The 17,175-nt window shown below is 44.6% G+C and overlaps 1 protein-coding gene across 1 annotated transcript in view; it reads right to left on the minus strand.

The window, feature by feature from the left end:
- The window catches only part of pappaa (pregnancy-associated plasma protein A, pappalysin 1a), a 145,808-nt gene that overhangs the window by 57,456 nt on the left and 71,177 nt on the right, over positions 1–17,175 (minus strand). The window contains exons 11-14 of the mRNA XM_072692737.1: positions 16,384–16,580; positions 4,366–4,473; positions 4,076–4,211; positions 3,755–3,968 (exon numbers count right to left, since the gene is read on the minus strand). Coding sequence (XP_072548838.1) covers positions 3,755–3,968; positions 4,076–4,211; positions 4,366–4,473; positions 16,384–16,580 — 655 coding nt within the window. The remainder of the gene's footprint in view (positions 1–3,754; positions 3,969–4,075; positions 4,212–4,365; positions 4,474–16,383; positions 16,581–17,175) is intronic.

The raw sequence follows: 17,175 nt of genomic DNA on the forward strand, positions 1-17,175 counted from the left end.
ATATATAATATATGTGGGTTAAATAGTAATTATATAATGGTACTTCAATATGGGTTAAATAGTAATTATATAATGGTACTTCAATATAGGTTAAATAGTAATTAAATATTGATACTTACTAACTTACTAACATAACGGTATATATATATATATATATATATATATATATATATATATATTATATAGTTATATAGTTATTATGTATATTTTAACATAAACAACATAAAAACAAGCTTGTACATGAATGTGCACAAAAAACTGGAGTGGTGATAGATCAGGAGGACATTTGAGGAACTGAGGTCACTTTCCAAAACCAAAGAGCCGATACGAGAAATGGATGAAAAACAGGGTTTAAGATTTCAGTAAGGTTCTGATGCAGGAGTACATAAAAATATCCGTGTCCAGCGTTCCAAAACCACTGAAAGCTTTCACATAAACTGGGGGTGGGTGAAGATTCTATGGACTACAGGTATTTGATTACATGCCCAACTCTCTCTCTCTTTTAGTACAAGAGCCTACATCCAACTGAAAGCTCATCTGAGTTTGTTAAACTGTTCATTCTATTCGCTGTCAAATAAAGACCACACCCACTCCCAATTGACAACAAATGTTATCTTCATATCCTGATATGTCCGACCTCGGCCAGACAATAAAAGCTTATAAGAAGCAAAAAAGCGAACATCTTCTGCTACTGGCTATGTTACCAGGACTTCACCACTGTCAGCCACTGCAAAGGCGGAGTGCAGACATTTCTCTAGCTTTTCCAACAGTTTTTATGCACTTCTATCCCAAACCTGAAAGATTGCAGTCACACAGAAACCTTGTATCTCTAAATGCCAACTTTACACAACAACAAAAAAAAAACTTTCAATGGAAGTCAATGTAAAAATGTTGACTTCTATTAGAATGGTGGTACTTGTCTGACTGCATTGTGCCAAGTGTAAAGTTTGGTTGAGGGGGGATCATGGTGTGGGGGTGTTTTTCAGGAGTTGGGTTCGGCCCCTTAGTTCCAGTGAAAGGAACTCTTAATGATTCAGCAGACCAAGAGATTTTGCTCAATTTCATGCTCCCATCTATTATATTTATTATAAATTGTTTATAATTATAGACTATTATTCCAAGTCATTTAGGAGTATTCTATTGGTCAGTTAATCATGAAATTTGGACACAATGTAGAAAGACTGCCACGATTATTTGCGGTAGTCAATAACAGCAACACTGAAAATGCGTAAACATCGATAATTAAAGCCAACGCATCATTTTAATTGTTCTTTTTTCATGACTTTAGTTTTTTTTAGCCTCTGTGTAGGGAATGGCATAAATACAATAGATCACATACGCTTTGATAAGGAGAGTAAACACCCCACTGCACGGCTGACTGTTCTGCTGAAGTTCTTGTTTAAACAGACAATGATAGATTATTAAATATGTAAATATTTATTTACAGTTTTGACAAAATAAAAAGATAAATAAATTAAACATTTAGATTGATCGACTAATTGTCAAAATAATCGATAGATTAATCAATAGAAAAAATGGTGTTAGTGGCAGCCCTACAAAGTAACAAACCACTGCCAGATCAGCAAAAATGGAGATACAAGGCTTTAGAACGATAGCAACACTGCACATGGAGCATGCAGAGGCAGGGCTTAGTGAGGAGCAGGCAGGGTAAACCAGAGCCAATCAAAGGCTTTTCTGATTTTGTTTGTTTCCACATCAACCAGTGGAAGCATTAACATTTGGAAGGTCACCGCCCACCTCTACGAAATAGAGGCATACAAGGTCAGGATGTTGGATAATCACCACCCCTAACTCATCCCCAACTCCTCAGCTCTACCCCAACTCATCCCAAAAGTACTGGATGGAGCTCCACCATCCATCATTCCAGAGAATCCAGTTCCTCCACTGCTCCACAGCTCAATGCTGGGGGGCTTTATACCCCTCTATAGCCCATGCCTGGCATTATTATGCAGCAGCATAGTGCCAATAGGTTCATCTAGTTTATCTGCTCCAGAGAGTCCTATTCTATTGGCAGTACTTCTTCTCTCTACAGTGACTAGACAAGCTGTGTGTGTATGTGTGCATTTGCACATCTGTGTCAGCAATGGGTGCAACTTAAGGTAGGAATGCATTCATTAAAAGGGGTGTCCACAAACATTTGGACATGTAGTGCATTTGTAAGGGCCTTACTGTGCTCATGGTGAACTGAACATAGTTTCTTCAGGGTTTCTATGGTAACCAAACAATGTCTCATCTCTACGTAATTCTTTGCTTTTTAATAACTTGGTCGATTATTATATTAAACCGACTGATATTATAATCTATTTTTAACGTAGTAGTTTTTTACAGTGCAATTAAACGCACCAGTGACATATTAAGCAATTAAAGCCACAAATATTGTTATGTCTGCTACAACCCCACCACTGGCACCCAAACACAGAACAGTGGGGGAATGAACAAATCACATTCCTCCACCACATCCAAACACATGAGAGTTTTAAAGGCACTCAGTGCTCAAAACAAGGGATGGAGCTGGTCATAATGATCCCTGTTAGTTAACAGCACTGGGAATAAGGGCCATGGTGGTTTGTAGAGGTAGAGGGATTACGGAAAACGTTCTGCCACTGGTCAAGTCCACCACAGCTTCCAGGCACAACAGAAGCCCCCAAAAAAGTCCAGAAGCCAGAAAAAACAGGATTACAGAGTCATAGATCATATCTGGGTTTGTGTGTGTGTGTGTGTGTGTGTGTGTCTTTAGGGCTCTCTTTGGGACTGATGCAAATTAGCATTGTCAATATAAGAAGTGGCCCTTTCCAGCATTTGCAAATTACTACAGCAGTGTAATTATTGGAGGGCTATAGCATTCGCCCGAGCCCAAGAGTGAACAGGCTGGAATGATACATCTGCTTTGACCAAACACATAATATTTCTATTTAAAAGGTCACGTTAATATTATTAGCAGCAGCAGTAGTAATTAAATACAAATTATTATTATATACAGATAAATACAGTAAATAATATATTTAAATATATATATATATACATTTTTATGAAAGTACTACTATCTATTAAAAGATTTTTTTTTTTACTTTTTTAATAATGCTAAATCTAAAAATAAACAAGTAAAATAAATAGATAATACTAAGTATTGCAATATAATAATGAGCAACAACCATATATAGGTCAAAAATAATATATTATATAGTAATATATAAGTGTGTATATATATATATATATATATATATATATATATATATATATATATATATACAGATGTATACATATATACAGATAAATAATGCATAAATATAATTTTTATTTATTTTTATTTATTTATTTACTTGTTTACTTATTTATATTACATTTCCATTCAAATAAAATAAGTACATCCATTAAAACTATGAAATATGAAATTAAAAATATGAAAATACAAAATAATAACAGCTTTTTAAATAATGCTAAATCTAAAAATAAACAAGTAAAATAAATAGATAATACTAAGTATTGCAATATAATAATGACAACAACCATATATAGGTCAAGAATAATATATTATATAGTAATATATAAATATATTATATAATATAAATATAACATATATACAGATAAAGCATAATTAGAATTTTTATTTATTTATTTACTTGCTTACTTATTTATATTAAATCCATTAAAGACATTAACTGATTAGCCGGTTAAAAAAAAAAAACTTCTCTCTTGCTCTATGAAAGCCTTAAAGCACAGCTTAACAACTCACCTTTGGCCCATGGGGTTGTAAATTTCGTTGCTCTGGCAGCCGCTGATGGTGATGGGGTCGAAGAATTGGAAGGAGCGCAGGGCCACACCTGAGATGGCCACAAGCTCGGAGCGAAAGATAAGCCAGATGGCTTTGGTGTGGTAGAAGGCCATGCTGAGGTCATGGTTCACAGGGATCACCAGGGGGTTGTTGCGGCAACTCAGGCGCCAGTCACCTGGAGGAGGCAGAATGTTTCATTTCCATTTGATGGTTTAGCAGATCTGGTTACCTTCTATACATGCAGGAGGGTTCCAGATCCAGAAAGGGTGGACATGGACATACCTAAGTGGTGAATCTTCTCCTTTGTATCCACCAACTGAACAGAGATGTTGCACTGGGTCTGGTCAAGAAAGCTTGTCCCATCTGCTGCCAAATGGATAATAACTGCTGCCGCTACCATGGGGTGGGAGAAGTAGGCCTGCAAGGGGAATTAGTTAAAGTGGGCTGCTGGGGTCTTATTTGTTAGCTGTAATGTCAATCATTTTGCACTAGCTTGTGAAGCACAGAAGGCCGTCTCCGTCGCCGGTTCGAATGATACTCATTTAGAAGTGAGTGAAGGACGTCAAACTCACCTTCAGCCAGTATTGCCGTACCCAGGTCACTGGCTGGGCCTCGCGGCATGGAAACCAGGCATACTGGGAAACCCCATCAGACAGGTCAAACACCTTAGACTGACAGGTCTGGGAGGGGAGAAGACAGTCGCGAGTTAGAAAGCCCTGTACTACACAATACAATTAATAACTGAAAATTAGCTTGGAGTTTACGGTGGTTGAAACCATGAACCTGAGAACTTCATGCATCATGGCTTTCTGTAAAAATGCAGCCAATGGTTAGTCCTCTGTTATTATAAATTTGGTAAAACACCTATGAAGCTCTGAAAGCCTTGAAAGCTTTTTTTTATCCATCTTCCAAAACTGGAATCAGATTTCCTGAATTCATTGTTTTCCCCTCTGTTCGATCCCACACCCCCCATCCAGCCCCCTCTTATGATAAATGTAGGCCTTGGGACCAAATGAACCAGATGCAGACTCTGTGTAAGCTATAAATGCTTCCACACGTCTCTAAGACTGTCATATTTTCTGTAATTCCCATTCCATCAAATTAGCCAGCGGTTGTGCACTACTGCCCCAATCAGACATCAGTGCGACTTGGAAAGCAGACAACTTACGACATCCGTGAGGCAATGTCGCTCGAGTTTCACACAAAGCCATGTGAACTCAGAGCTAGTCCCGAAGAGGTCACGGGGCTGTTTCTTATGGCTGGGGCTTTAAAGTGCACAGGCGTGATGAGTTTGTGGTTTAGATAAGGCCTGAGTTGGTGCTATCATGGAGGGAATCTGCCTTTCGAAAGGAGGTGGAACAGGAAACAAACAGAGTAGCTGGGATCGCTGGACAACCTTGCAGAAGGTCTAGATAGATCTAGATTGAAGCCTGGTTTGTTGTATTGTTTTTCCCAGCAGACAGTTCTTCAAAACACAAAAGCAGGACCCTGTGCTCCATGACATGGGAGAAGGACACCTAGTTTTTGCCTTTTCCACTGATTCAAAGAAATTGGATATGAGTAATCTGAGCTCCCATGGAAATTTTCCAGCTTACTAGGTGATATCTGCCTCAGAGATCTGTTGATGGGACTGATGTGTGGGGATGGTCCAGAGTCAGGTTGAAGGTCAGGACAAGGTGACCACCAAAGGCTTACCCAATGTTACTAACCATACTAGCCCCTATTTTTATCCCTAATTTTAACCTTAGGCACCAACATTTCAAAATGTTAGTGTCCGGCGCATCGCACAGACCAAAGAGCCTCACGCTGAACTCGTAAACTCCACCAATGCCTTCATCCTACAACCGCCATCACCGACAACACCCCCCCCTCCCCAAACTGCTGTTATATAATTGCTCTGTCTCCCACTGTACAGCCTCCCCCAAATGGACTTGTCATTATTTTGATTTGGTTGTTAGGGAGAGTAAATAAATCCAGACACCAGGAGACCACCCCAACACCCACCCCCACCCCCCCACCAGTCGCCCCGGTCTGATGGGGGGAAGGCTGCCCAGAGGCGGGGAGAGGAAGTCTCTCTGTGGACAGCATTTCAGCCCTGTGACATCACTGCTAAACCACAACACAGCAGCCAAAGCAAGGTCTAACATAAGCAATGCACGGGGGAAAATAAACCAATAAAACAAATGATGTACAATAAATCGTCAGAAACCACAAGTTGCAAGAATGCGAGGGGAGGAGGTAGTAAAGTAGGAAAGGAGGTGGAAGCAACAGCAAATGCTAAATGTCCCGAGCTTGTCGAGACTTGTTCAGTTAGCGAGGGAAAGCTACTGAGAACAAAAACAATGGCGCTACGTTGCTTGATTACAACACCATGGCACAAGAAGGAGCTCACGCAAGACTCGGTGGATCAAAATCCAAGAAATTATGGAACCATCACAACAAACAGCCGTTAGCAGAATGCTGAAGTCTTCAGTTCCTCATGGTTTGTTGATCTTGCCTCAGCCTTGCATACCAGGCCCAACATGACTGCATAGTTTTTACCCCGCAGAAAACGGCATTTTCCACCCAGTCAGATCTCTGACATACAGTCCACCAAAGCACAAACCTCTCACGGCCATGCATGAACATGGCGCGAACTCTGCGCCCGCCCGCCGTAAGGGCCCCCATGGTCCGCCTCTGCACAACTGGATGTTTTGAAGTTAATTATAAGCAAATATCCCCCAGCGTTCACTCCTGAAAACAAAGTCAGCCTGGGATGGCTTGACAATTGCTTCCAAGATGTAATTCAGACCAGCTGTGCAGTTTGGGTGGGAGGTGTTCCTCACAGATCACCCCCCACCCCCACCACCACCACACACCAGTTCCCCAAAAACATAGCCAAACCCCCTTGTCTGTGGAGTCAAGATTTTGTTTGTAAATCACCACTTAAGATAAAAGCAACCCAAAGCAGGGTACTCTGCAAGCCATAGGGGCTGGCCTCCTGCATGTCTTTTCCTCAACTGAAGCCCACTCTCCCAACCCCCACACTCCACCTCTCCTATAGCTCCCACCAGCCCTTATTCAACCTCCATGAGAAGGCTGCATTTGGATGTTTTGGTGTCATCCCAACTGAGCCAACCAGACCAGAGCTTCTAAAGTGCATCTAGCAGGTTCTGCTATGCCACCATAAATGGCCCAGCTAGAAGCAGTTCCCTCCCATTCATCCTCAGAAGAACTTTAAGGGGGGGTGGTGGTGGTGGTGGTGGTGAGAGGAGAAAAGTATGGACGCAGCCAGATAAATAACAAATGACTTAATTTTTTAATAAGCCTTGGTATAGAGTCTCCCACAGAGCGCCGCAGCAGCTGGGGGTTGCGCTAGGTCAGCCACTGCGAACACACAGCTCGAGATCTTCACAGAGGAATCAAATGTGCCTGATTTTCTGCTCTGAACTGCTGATTCAGGAACAGCTGCAAGAGTTGGCATTGAGGCAAGGCTTGGATCGAAAAGCGAAAAGCACCAACACTTGCTTCTACACAAGCTAAACAAATCATCAACAGGTATCAGGGGAATCAGGCTTGTCTGCTAAAGATCCAAGTCAGACCCACGAGAGGAGAAACCTATTAGAGCTCATGTACCACGTGATGCTGATGTTTACTCTGCGGCAATCTGAAAGCGAAGAAGCCAACAGATTATTTGAAAAGCCGACAACACCAGGAGTTTTTAGACCCCAATTTTTTTTTGATAAACAACCTCGTAAGCTGTTTGAAATGTGGCTGCATGCCTAATGTTCTGGGTGCGCATCCAAAGGCGACGTGAAGCACCATCTCACCCAGGCTTCGAGCGTCTACCTTCAGGACCATGGAGCTTTCTTCCTTTCACTGCACTTTCTCTGCACAAATAGATGTCTCCCAGGGAGTGGACATTCAGGGTTTGACATATACTTGCAAATTTGTTTATTTTCCCTGAACACATTGGATAAACTGTGATTTGTTTTCCCCGCGAAAGCCGGGACAAACAGGAAAAGTGCTTGCCAGCTAGCCCCAACATCTGCGAGACATTTGTGGGGAGACCTGGGTGAGGTTCGATCCTCCATCACGACACACACACATACACAAGAAGTGCAGCTAAGAGCGTGCCACGTGAGGTAATGTCCTTTAAAGGCCTCAATCTCAGAGCCAAGCAGACTCCGAGAGCCCTGGCCTTCCCTCATCTTGGTCGGTTCGCCACTAAAGACCCCGAGACCAAAACGTGACGTAAGGCTCAGCCTCTGCTGTATAGCTTTCCTCTCACCTGTCCGTGTCCTCGCATAAGTCACGCAGAAAAGAAGGTGATGTTAAGTGGCGAAGACGAGATGAGATCTGAGACGAATGTCTTAGACGGGACAATTACATCACTTGCGGCTTCTTCCAGTCTGACAGCACAGAATGCAAAGCTGGCTTGCATGCCGTTGCGGGCACATGAGCGAAACGCGTGGTTGGCTGATGGCTTCCAAAGAGCATCTCGCTCCTTCCACAGCCGCTGGCCATGCTTCCCCAAAATCCCGACGTGTTAACAGCCAACCGTGTAAATGGAGGTTGCCTTTTAAAGCCTGTTCTCTTATGGAAAAAACAGATGGTCCGTTTAATGATAATTGAAACAGGAGAGGCCTCTGTGGTATGGCAAAGTCACCATTCCACTTTCCCTGTAACCGCATTCATCTTAGATGGGAGAAGCAGGGCATGGACTTGAGGACTTTACTTTTTGAGGGTGCACAAAGACTAACTAAGTGTGAGGTAGCGGACAAAGGCCCACCCATTTTTTGTCAATGGTCCACCCATCAGGTTCTAAAGACAACTTCAAGCACCTTAAAAATAAAGGTGCTTCAAATGATTCAAATGGTTCTTTGTGTTAGAAACATGGTTCTTTTTGGAACCAATCATAGTTCTTCTATGGCATCACTGAAAGAACCTTAGGAAGCACCTTTATTTTTGAAAGTGTAGCATGATTCCACTCCTTGCCTTAAACCACCTCTGAACACACACCTTGGGGCAGACTTACTAACATATGTAGCCGAGTAAATGGCCACCCAGCCCGATCTGCTGGAAGATTGCCCGCTGAGGTCCCCTCTACCTGCGTCAGACCAGCAGCACACCCACCTACCACTGCTACCTGTTTAGTAACCATGTTAAAACCTGCCACTATTAATAATATTACCACTATTAACTATCTACACCATGATTAGTATATTATGATTATCATAATATCAGAGCAGTTCAGCAGTTTAGATGGTTTGGTAACTTTTATCAATAATTAATAATTAGTTCTGATCAGAGGAGGGCGGGTCGGGTCTCCCTTGTGAGTCTTGGTTCCTCCCATGGTTTCTTCCTCCAGTTCTGAGGGAGTTTTTCCTTGCCACTGTCACCGTAGGGGTCTGCTCACTGGGGGTCTTGGATCCTTCATGTCTTACGTTATTTCTTTTTTTGTTTCTGTCTTTTACTAATTACTATTTATTACTATTTAAGTACGACAACAGTTGTAAAAGCTATACAAATATATTTGACTTGACTTGACTTGACTTGTAGCACATGCTAATATCTTGGCACATTCACTTCGAGCTGCATGACCAGTGCATGTGACATACCTCAGAGCTGGTCTTAGGCCTTCTCTTACCTTTTGCTCTATATCTAAACAATCTCATGTGCGACACCTCAGCAAATGCAGCAAACTTCCCCACAAACACACAAAAAAACAACAACCCAGGCCTGGCCCCACACACTACGCAACTATTGCACAGACACACACACACACACGAAAAGCATAGCTGAAAACTATTATGCGAAAGTGACCCTGCAATGAAATGGGGTGTTACTAATGTGACCTTGCGGCCACTCAGGCGCTTGCAGAGGCGCTCTGTTAGCCTTAGCATGCAGAGATCTCCGCTCTGCAGTCATCGCCCCTTGTGTGCCTCCGGGGCAATGGGGCTTGCGTCAGCTCTCATTGTGGTGCGAGGGCTCCAGAGAGATCACCTGCCTGAGCCCCAGCACTCCGCTATGCTAACACATGCTTGTTGTTAACCTGAGCGCTGAACAAGGCGCTGGCAGAAATTCCCCCTGGACTGACGCTGGCTAAAAGCACTGTCCCAGCAGTGTGACTGTGCGAACAAGATGTTCTGTTCGAGTGCCCAAGACATATTACATGGTGGGACTGCACGTCCTGCTCCAGCTCCGGCAGGTGTAGGATGCGGGGCTACCTCGATTAACCTCATGCTGCATGGACCGGTGAGCACAAGAGACAGAGCTGTTTAGGAAGGGGATCATTAATCATCTCAATTATTTTGTGTCACTGGTAATTTTGGGACATAATTACTCAAGGTGTGCTATGTGAAAATGTCATTAGCGCTGTTTATTGTGCTTTTGCCCAACGTCTTTCATCTTCCTGGAGGATCAAAGCAGCTGAAGCTTAACACTGACTGTGTGCGATGGTGAATGTAGCAAATATAGAAGCTATAGTAAACAACGTCGACTGCCTCAACTTTGTTTAGTCACAAGTTTTCCTAACTTACTTTTTTAGGTCTGCATCTCAGTTAGATCAACAATACACATTTGGGTGACTACGCCGCACTGTGTCGTTCCCAGGATTCAAACCTATGACCTTCCAATGATCATGCAGTTAGACATTTATGATTTTACAGCTGCTCAAGCAACAGAAACGCTTTGGTTCAAATCCAAGGAATGGCTTAGGGCTGAATGGCCAGGAGATCCCGGGAATGTCTCAGTGCTGAATGGTCAGGAGATCCCAGGAATGTCTCAGTGCTGAATGGCCAAAAAAAAACCAGGAATGTCTCAGGCCTAAATGGAAAGGAGACCCCAGGAATGTCTCAGTGCTAAATGGCCAGGAGATCCCAGGAATGTCTCAGAGCTAAATGACCAGGAGATCCCAAGAATGTCTCAGGGCTGAATGGCCAGGAGATCCCAGGAATGTCTCAGTGCTGAATGGTCAGGAGATCCCAGGAATGTCTCAGTGCTGAATGGCCAGGAGATCCCAGGAATGTCTCAGTTCTGAATGGCCAAAAGAGCCCAGGAATGTCTCAGGCCTAAATGGAAAGAAGACCCCAGGAATGTCTCAGATCTAATTGGCCAGGAGATCCCAGGAATGTCTCAGGCCTGAATGGAAAGGAGACCCCAGGAATGTCTCAGTGCTAAATGGCCAGGAGATCCCAGGAATGTCTCAGAGCTAAATGACCAGGAGATCCCAGAAATGTCTCAGGGCTGAATGGTCAGGAGATCCCCTGAATGCCTTAGTGCTGAATGGCCAGGAGATCCCAGGAATGTCTCAGGCCTGAATGGAAAGAAGACCCCAGGAATGTCTCAGATCTAATTGGCCAGGAGATCCCAAGAATGTCTCAGGGCTGAATGGAAAGGAGACCCCAGGAATGTCTCAGATCTAATTGGCCAGGAGATCCCAGGAATGTCTCAGTGCTGAATGACCAGGAAATCCCAGGATTGTCTCGGGGCTGAATGACCAGGAAATCCCAAGAATGTCTCAGGGCTTAATGGCCAGGAGATCCCAGGAATGTATCAGGGCTGAATGGTCAGGAGATCCCAGGAATGTCTCAGGGCTGAATGGTCAGGAGATCCCAGGAATGTCTCAGAGCTGAATGGACAGGAGATCCCAGAAATGTCTCAGGGCTGAATGGTCAGGAGATCCCAGGAATGTCTCAGAGCTGAATGGACAGGAGATCCCAGAAATGTCTCAATACTGAATGGACAGGAGATCCCAGGAATGTCTTAGTGCTAAATGGCCAGGAGATCCAAGAAATGTCTCAGTGCTGAATGGACAGGAGATCCCAGGAATGTCTCAGGGCTAAATGGCCAGGAGATCCCAGTCTGAAGATGTCCTGTGATAGGGTGAGTTCTAATGTTTAGCAGCTTTGGGGCAGCTGTGAGGTCACTGCCATGAATGGGTTAAAATCTGTTGTTCTGCTGAGCAATAGCTACAACGTGTATTTCTAATTCTAAGAGGGAATATTTAGTACCCAAGTTAAGAAGAAGGACCCTGAACAAAAATCAGACAAAAAATGTAAGCGAATCCAGCTTCCCTGCCGTTTGTGAGTAAGCTCAACCTGAGCAGCGTTGTTGACGTAACGGAGATGCGGATGCTTTTTTGCCTAAGCTAAATTGGATTAACTAAATTCGTCAGCTCCATAATCAGTTAACTAATCTAACGTAGACTATACAACTTGTTTGGGTTGTTTACATTGTTGTGACCTGGAACGCAGCACAAAAGCAATCGTAACATAAGAGTAAAGGACTCTCCGAAATGCCAAGACATGATCTCACCTCATCTCTGCAGTCGTGATAAGGATCAGCATTGCAAAATCAACGTACAAACAAAACCTGTAGCTGAGCTGTTCCCTTGACATAGACTTGACATGAGCCATAAATCAAGATGTCAGCATTGCAGTCTCATTTGGAATGATTTATTTTGCAACGGCTGCTCCCAAAGCTCGCAGAGTTATTTCCGTCAACACAACTGTCCTCAACATCCTCCACCATAATATGCCATCATCTTAACCACAAGCTGTGGCCTAGTGTCAAAGCCTGGTTGGAATTCGAAAGGAAATGATCAATAACCATGAAAGATGCCCCTTGACTTTTCAGCCTACTGTAAATCTGCAATCTCGCTCATTTTTGAGGCACTCTCCAAACCAATGGAATGTTGTGCAAAATTGCTCAAGCCAATGGTGACTTTGAACTCAGTATAGAGCGCTATTTGTCTTGCAGAAATCCCCCCATTTGCCCAGATGAGGCGTCTTCAATAAAGCCTTTTAATAAGAAGGCGGGAGGGTTACTGCTGGTAATCGGGCCGACAAGTGAAATACTCATCAGTGGCACTTTAACTATGCCAAGGGGGGGGGAAAAGACAGAAAAAAACAGAGTCTATTGAATGTCTTTGTTTAACTGGCGTGCCTTTTAAAATGTCTAAAGCAATTCAAGAACATCAGCTTACAACATCATTAAATCATCGCTTTAAACCATGCATCTCCAGTGCGAATCGATACAGAAACAGGACTACTGGAAGATATGTAGAGAAGATCGGTAGATACAATCAAAAACCCAAAGCCCCCTTTTTTTGATGTCAAGTTCCGTTTGCAGCCAAAACAAAGACACACTGTGGGCCCTCTTCAGTCCCACTGTAGCCTCTTTACCCCATGGCCTCACTGTCTTTACTGTGCAATCCCAGTCCTCTGAGCAGAACACAAAAGGCCCAATTCCGCCACCACTGACTGTTGTAGAAGTGAATCTGGAGGGCAGGGAGGCAGTGATAATGGACAGGATATCAACCTTGGCAATGGACGGCATCAGTTCGGGAAGCTGTGCATGGCGGCCATCTGTATATTTTCATATTCAAGTTCGCAACCTGCTCGCTGCGTAGTCTGGGAAATGTAGGGGCCGACCAGACTTCTCTAACACACCAGCCTCCCAGATTTTTCTGGAAGTGGTTTTCAGGAAAGCCACAGTCCACACACACAGGCTCTAAAGTAAGTAGGCCCAAGTAACTGTAGTGCTGACGTCGGGACGAGTTAGACAGCTTGAATGGTGCGGGTCAAGACAATGAGCATGTAAAAATCGGTAACGTGCTGGTGGGTTGCTGTCGCCAAGCCAGGCCAAGAACATTTCTGTCCAGCCCACACAGAGAGCAAGAAAGACATCCTGTTCTTTCTACTTGAGATACACACACACACACAGTCTTTAAACTGTCCGACGGTGAGGGGTTTCAACTCGCAAATGAGTGTGTGTGTGTGTGTGTGTGTTCTTGCATGTGGCTCTTCCAATGATGAAAATCTGCTCCTTTGACCTAAAAGGCTGTGTTTTCTTCACGGCAGATAGCTAGCAGCCATGGCTGCAGGCCCGTTGGCATCTTCCACACAGACACAATTCCCTCTCCTTCCCCTCCAAAACCCTCCCTCCTCTCCTGCGCTCTCTTCCACGGGTTCCTTTCGTGCATCCGGGCTGATCCCTATCGACTAACCTTGTTCGCCACAGGGGGAACTGGCTCAACGTGGCCTTTGAAGGGAAAAGGACCATGCCTGAGACCTTACGAAGGTGGGGGGACACAAAAAACGGAGAAGGAAAACAGCAAACAGGCAGACATCTCAGTGTGCAGGTACCTTTGGCGGATGCTTCAAAGGTCTGCACCAGGTCTGTGTTTACGCACAGCTACTTCTGAAGGAATCTAGGCCTCACAAGTGGCCTGTGATTAGAGCTGATGTGATATGCCGTAGCTATGGCATATCACAGAAGCATTATGGACAGATCCTGTGGATTAGGTCCTGAGGACTCAGGAGGGCTGGGTTGATAGGCTCTTAGGGTGTCTATGTGTAGTCTGCTGGATGTACTCAGCAGTGGAGAAGAGGGGAGAGGCCTTCTGGACTGGAAGGAAGTGGAGTCAGAGGGAGTGAACAGACAGTGGCTCCATGGTCTGCTGTGCTTCCAGTATGGCCTGGTTGAAAGATCAAATCCCAAGCCATGCTGCTTTGCCACCAGCAGACGGAGTCCAAGGGAGCATTACTGGCCATGCTCTCTGACACCTTTATCCAGAGCGACTTACAAGGTTACTCATATTACAGAGGTGGGCCAATGTAGTGTTAGGAGTCTTGCCCAAGGCCTCTTATTGGTGTACCGCAACATAGTCACCCAGACCGGGAATCGAACCCCCAGTGTCCCACATGGTGTGGTAGCTCACTGGCAGGCAGTAGTATTATCTGTTGCACCACACCAACCACCACCAACCACTCTCCCTCAATCACTCATCATTAAAGTGCTGTTAGCCGGCACAGCTGTCTGTTAGCTAGTGCGGCTGAGCTGCTGCCAGTGTAAGGGGGAGCAGGGTTAATTGGCAGTACCAAATTGGGACATTTAACATGTCTGTATGTAATATATAGTCTGTAATACAGATGTCATCCAGTGGGAGAGAGCCTTTGTCAGCATTTATCAGCATTTACCACTGCTGCCTCTGATGTTCCTGCTTAGTAGTTCATGCTTAACAAACATTGCTTTTCCCAGATGCTTTCAGTTTTCATGTTCCAGTCCCAGTTCAGAAGCATAATAGTGGAAAAACACTTGGTGGGGAACACATGCTCACTGGAGTCGGTGGCTTTGGAGGAGGCCTGGGCGACATTTCTATGGCCGGTATCCATGTTTAGCCTGGTTGCAAGTTCTTCAGTCAACATCCCAAAGCCAGTGTGTCCACAAGTAAATACCCATCCACGATCAAATAGTGGAAATTCCTCTACCTGGCATTGATGTATTTCTGGTTCTTGTGAATATGATCCCATGTCTGTTCGAGACACCCATTTAAGTGCAAAGTGGGTCTCAGAGGGGACTCCCCTCAATTGACTAAGGGCCCTGTGAGGAAACTCTAAGGGCAATAATGATCCAACACTTGAAGCGAACCATCTTCTGTAGCATATATAGCATACCAGTTAGATGCTCCAATGATTTGCAAACTCTCAGGTAGAACCACAGTCACAGAACGACATTCTGGGTTGAGGCAACTTGTTGTTTATGGGAAAGGTCATGGCAGTAGATTTAGCTGGGCTAACAACAAATACCAGAGCTGGATAGAACCATATCTATAACCAACAAGACCTATTTGTTTGTCTACACTGCATATCTACAATACCATCACCTTCAAAGCAGAGGAGACATGTCAAAAAGCTGCTGCTGACAAGAGTGAATGCTTTATGGGCTTGATGGCCTGCTGTCATTTCATCCACCAAGTGCTTACAAGGCAGATGTGTAGTGTCTCCAATTTCATATGACTTCGAATGGTCTCATCTGTCTCTCTTCTCCATGGCTTTGATTTCCCTGACTGACCGTATCTCCGCAGGCACCCCCCCACACACGCCGAGTCTCTCAACTGCAACTGGCTTGTGGTGGAAACATGGCCAGGACTCTGTCTGACACCAGGGTCGGTGTGTAATTTCCAGCGAGGGACTGTGAGTTTTAGTATCCTCTTCACTCTGAAGATGTTATCTTCAGACTTACAAGCAGCGAAGAAACCACATCTTTGTGCTAAGCCTGACGTTTCCCAAAAAAGAACACCCCTGTCATCCATACCCACACAGTGGCACTCGTCTGCCACGAGGAGGAGCTAACAAAACGGAGGTCGCATGTTATGAAATATAGTCGTAAAAGCTGAGAGATGATGTCATAATAAAGACATTTCATGGCATGAGGTTTTAGGGTGGTGCAAAGCAAAATTACGCTCTGATAATGAAAGGAACCCCACCTAAAAGAAACACTTTGAACCCAATGACTAATGAATGGTACTATGATCAAACTTGTCAACTGATGCAAGTTAGACCAGTCGGGGAGTGGTTTCAGATAGTGACTCTTAGGACCACAATGTGTAACCGTACATGCCTGACATAAGTCGTACACTTTTAACAGCAGGCTAAATAATGGGTCTCACTTTACTGGGATATGACCTATTGACCCCATATTGATTATCTTATAAATAAAGGTAAAGGTGCTACCAACGAAATCACAATGTGCTGCCATCTTCAAACCACTGTTGCTTTTTGAAAGCAGAGCTCGAGAAGCTGTGGTGGCTGGGGGACACCTACCTTAGTGGCGGCGGGGTATCCTGCTGCCACTTCGGCGGGGCAGTAGAGCCTTTCTTCGTGGGATGCCTCCACTGAAGTGGCCCATTGGTCCAAGAACCCGCTAGGGGTGTAGAGCCCGCAGTCCTTCACACTCGTCTCTCGCTCGAAGTCCTCGCACACTCCGTCGCCATCGTAGTAGTAGCACATGCTGGGCTCATCTGCGAGTGAGAGACACAATGACAGAGAGAGAGAGAGAGAGAGAGAGAGAGAGAGAGAAATGAACCCTATACTGGTCAGCAAACTGGTTAAGTTGCTTCACCAGCTAGCATAGATCTTGCTGGAGCAGCATGACCAACTTACTGGTCGTCAAGCTGATCATACTGGTGGACCAGCATGGTCAGGCTTGACTTGCCAACTTGGGCACACTGGTAGACCATCTAAGTCACAAAGCACAAAACATATATAGCTGCTATACTGGTAAAGAACTGAGCTGGTCAACCAGCTTGACCAGCTTGAGCTGGCCAGGCTGTCTTTGTAAGTCCCGTTTTTTTGTGAGGGGTTTTCTTTCAGCAGAGATGTTTCTGCTGGAAGCCGCTCTAGACGTAAAAGTCCAACCAAAATCTCTTCACGCTCCATCAGGACGAGGCAGGAACAGAAGTTTGAACCCGCTGACATGCAGAGTGGGGAAAAAGGAAAAAAAAAGGCTGGGGGGGGGTGTTATAGGCATGGACGTCTCCTGCCAGCAGACAGCAGTATGTGCCTTTAAAGAGATACAATGCATTTCTGGTGTCCTCTGTCCTCCCTCCCTCACTT

Source organism: Salminus brasiliensis, chromosome 1 (genome assembly GCF_030463535.1).
Source record: "Salminus brasiliensis chromosome 1, fSalBra1.hap2, whole genome shotgun sequence".
Taxonomy (NCBI): Eukaryota; Metazoa; Chordata; class Actinopteri; order Characiformes; family Bryconidae; genus Salminus; species Salminus brasiliensis.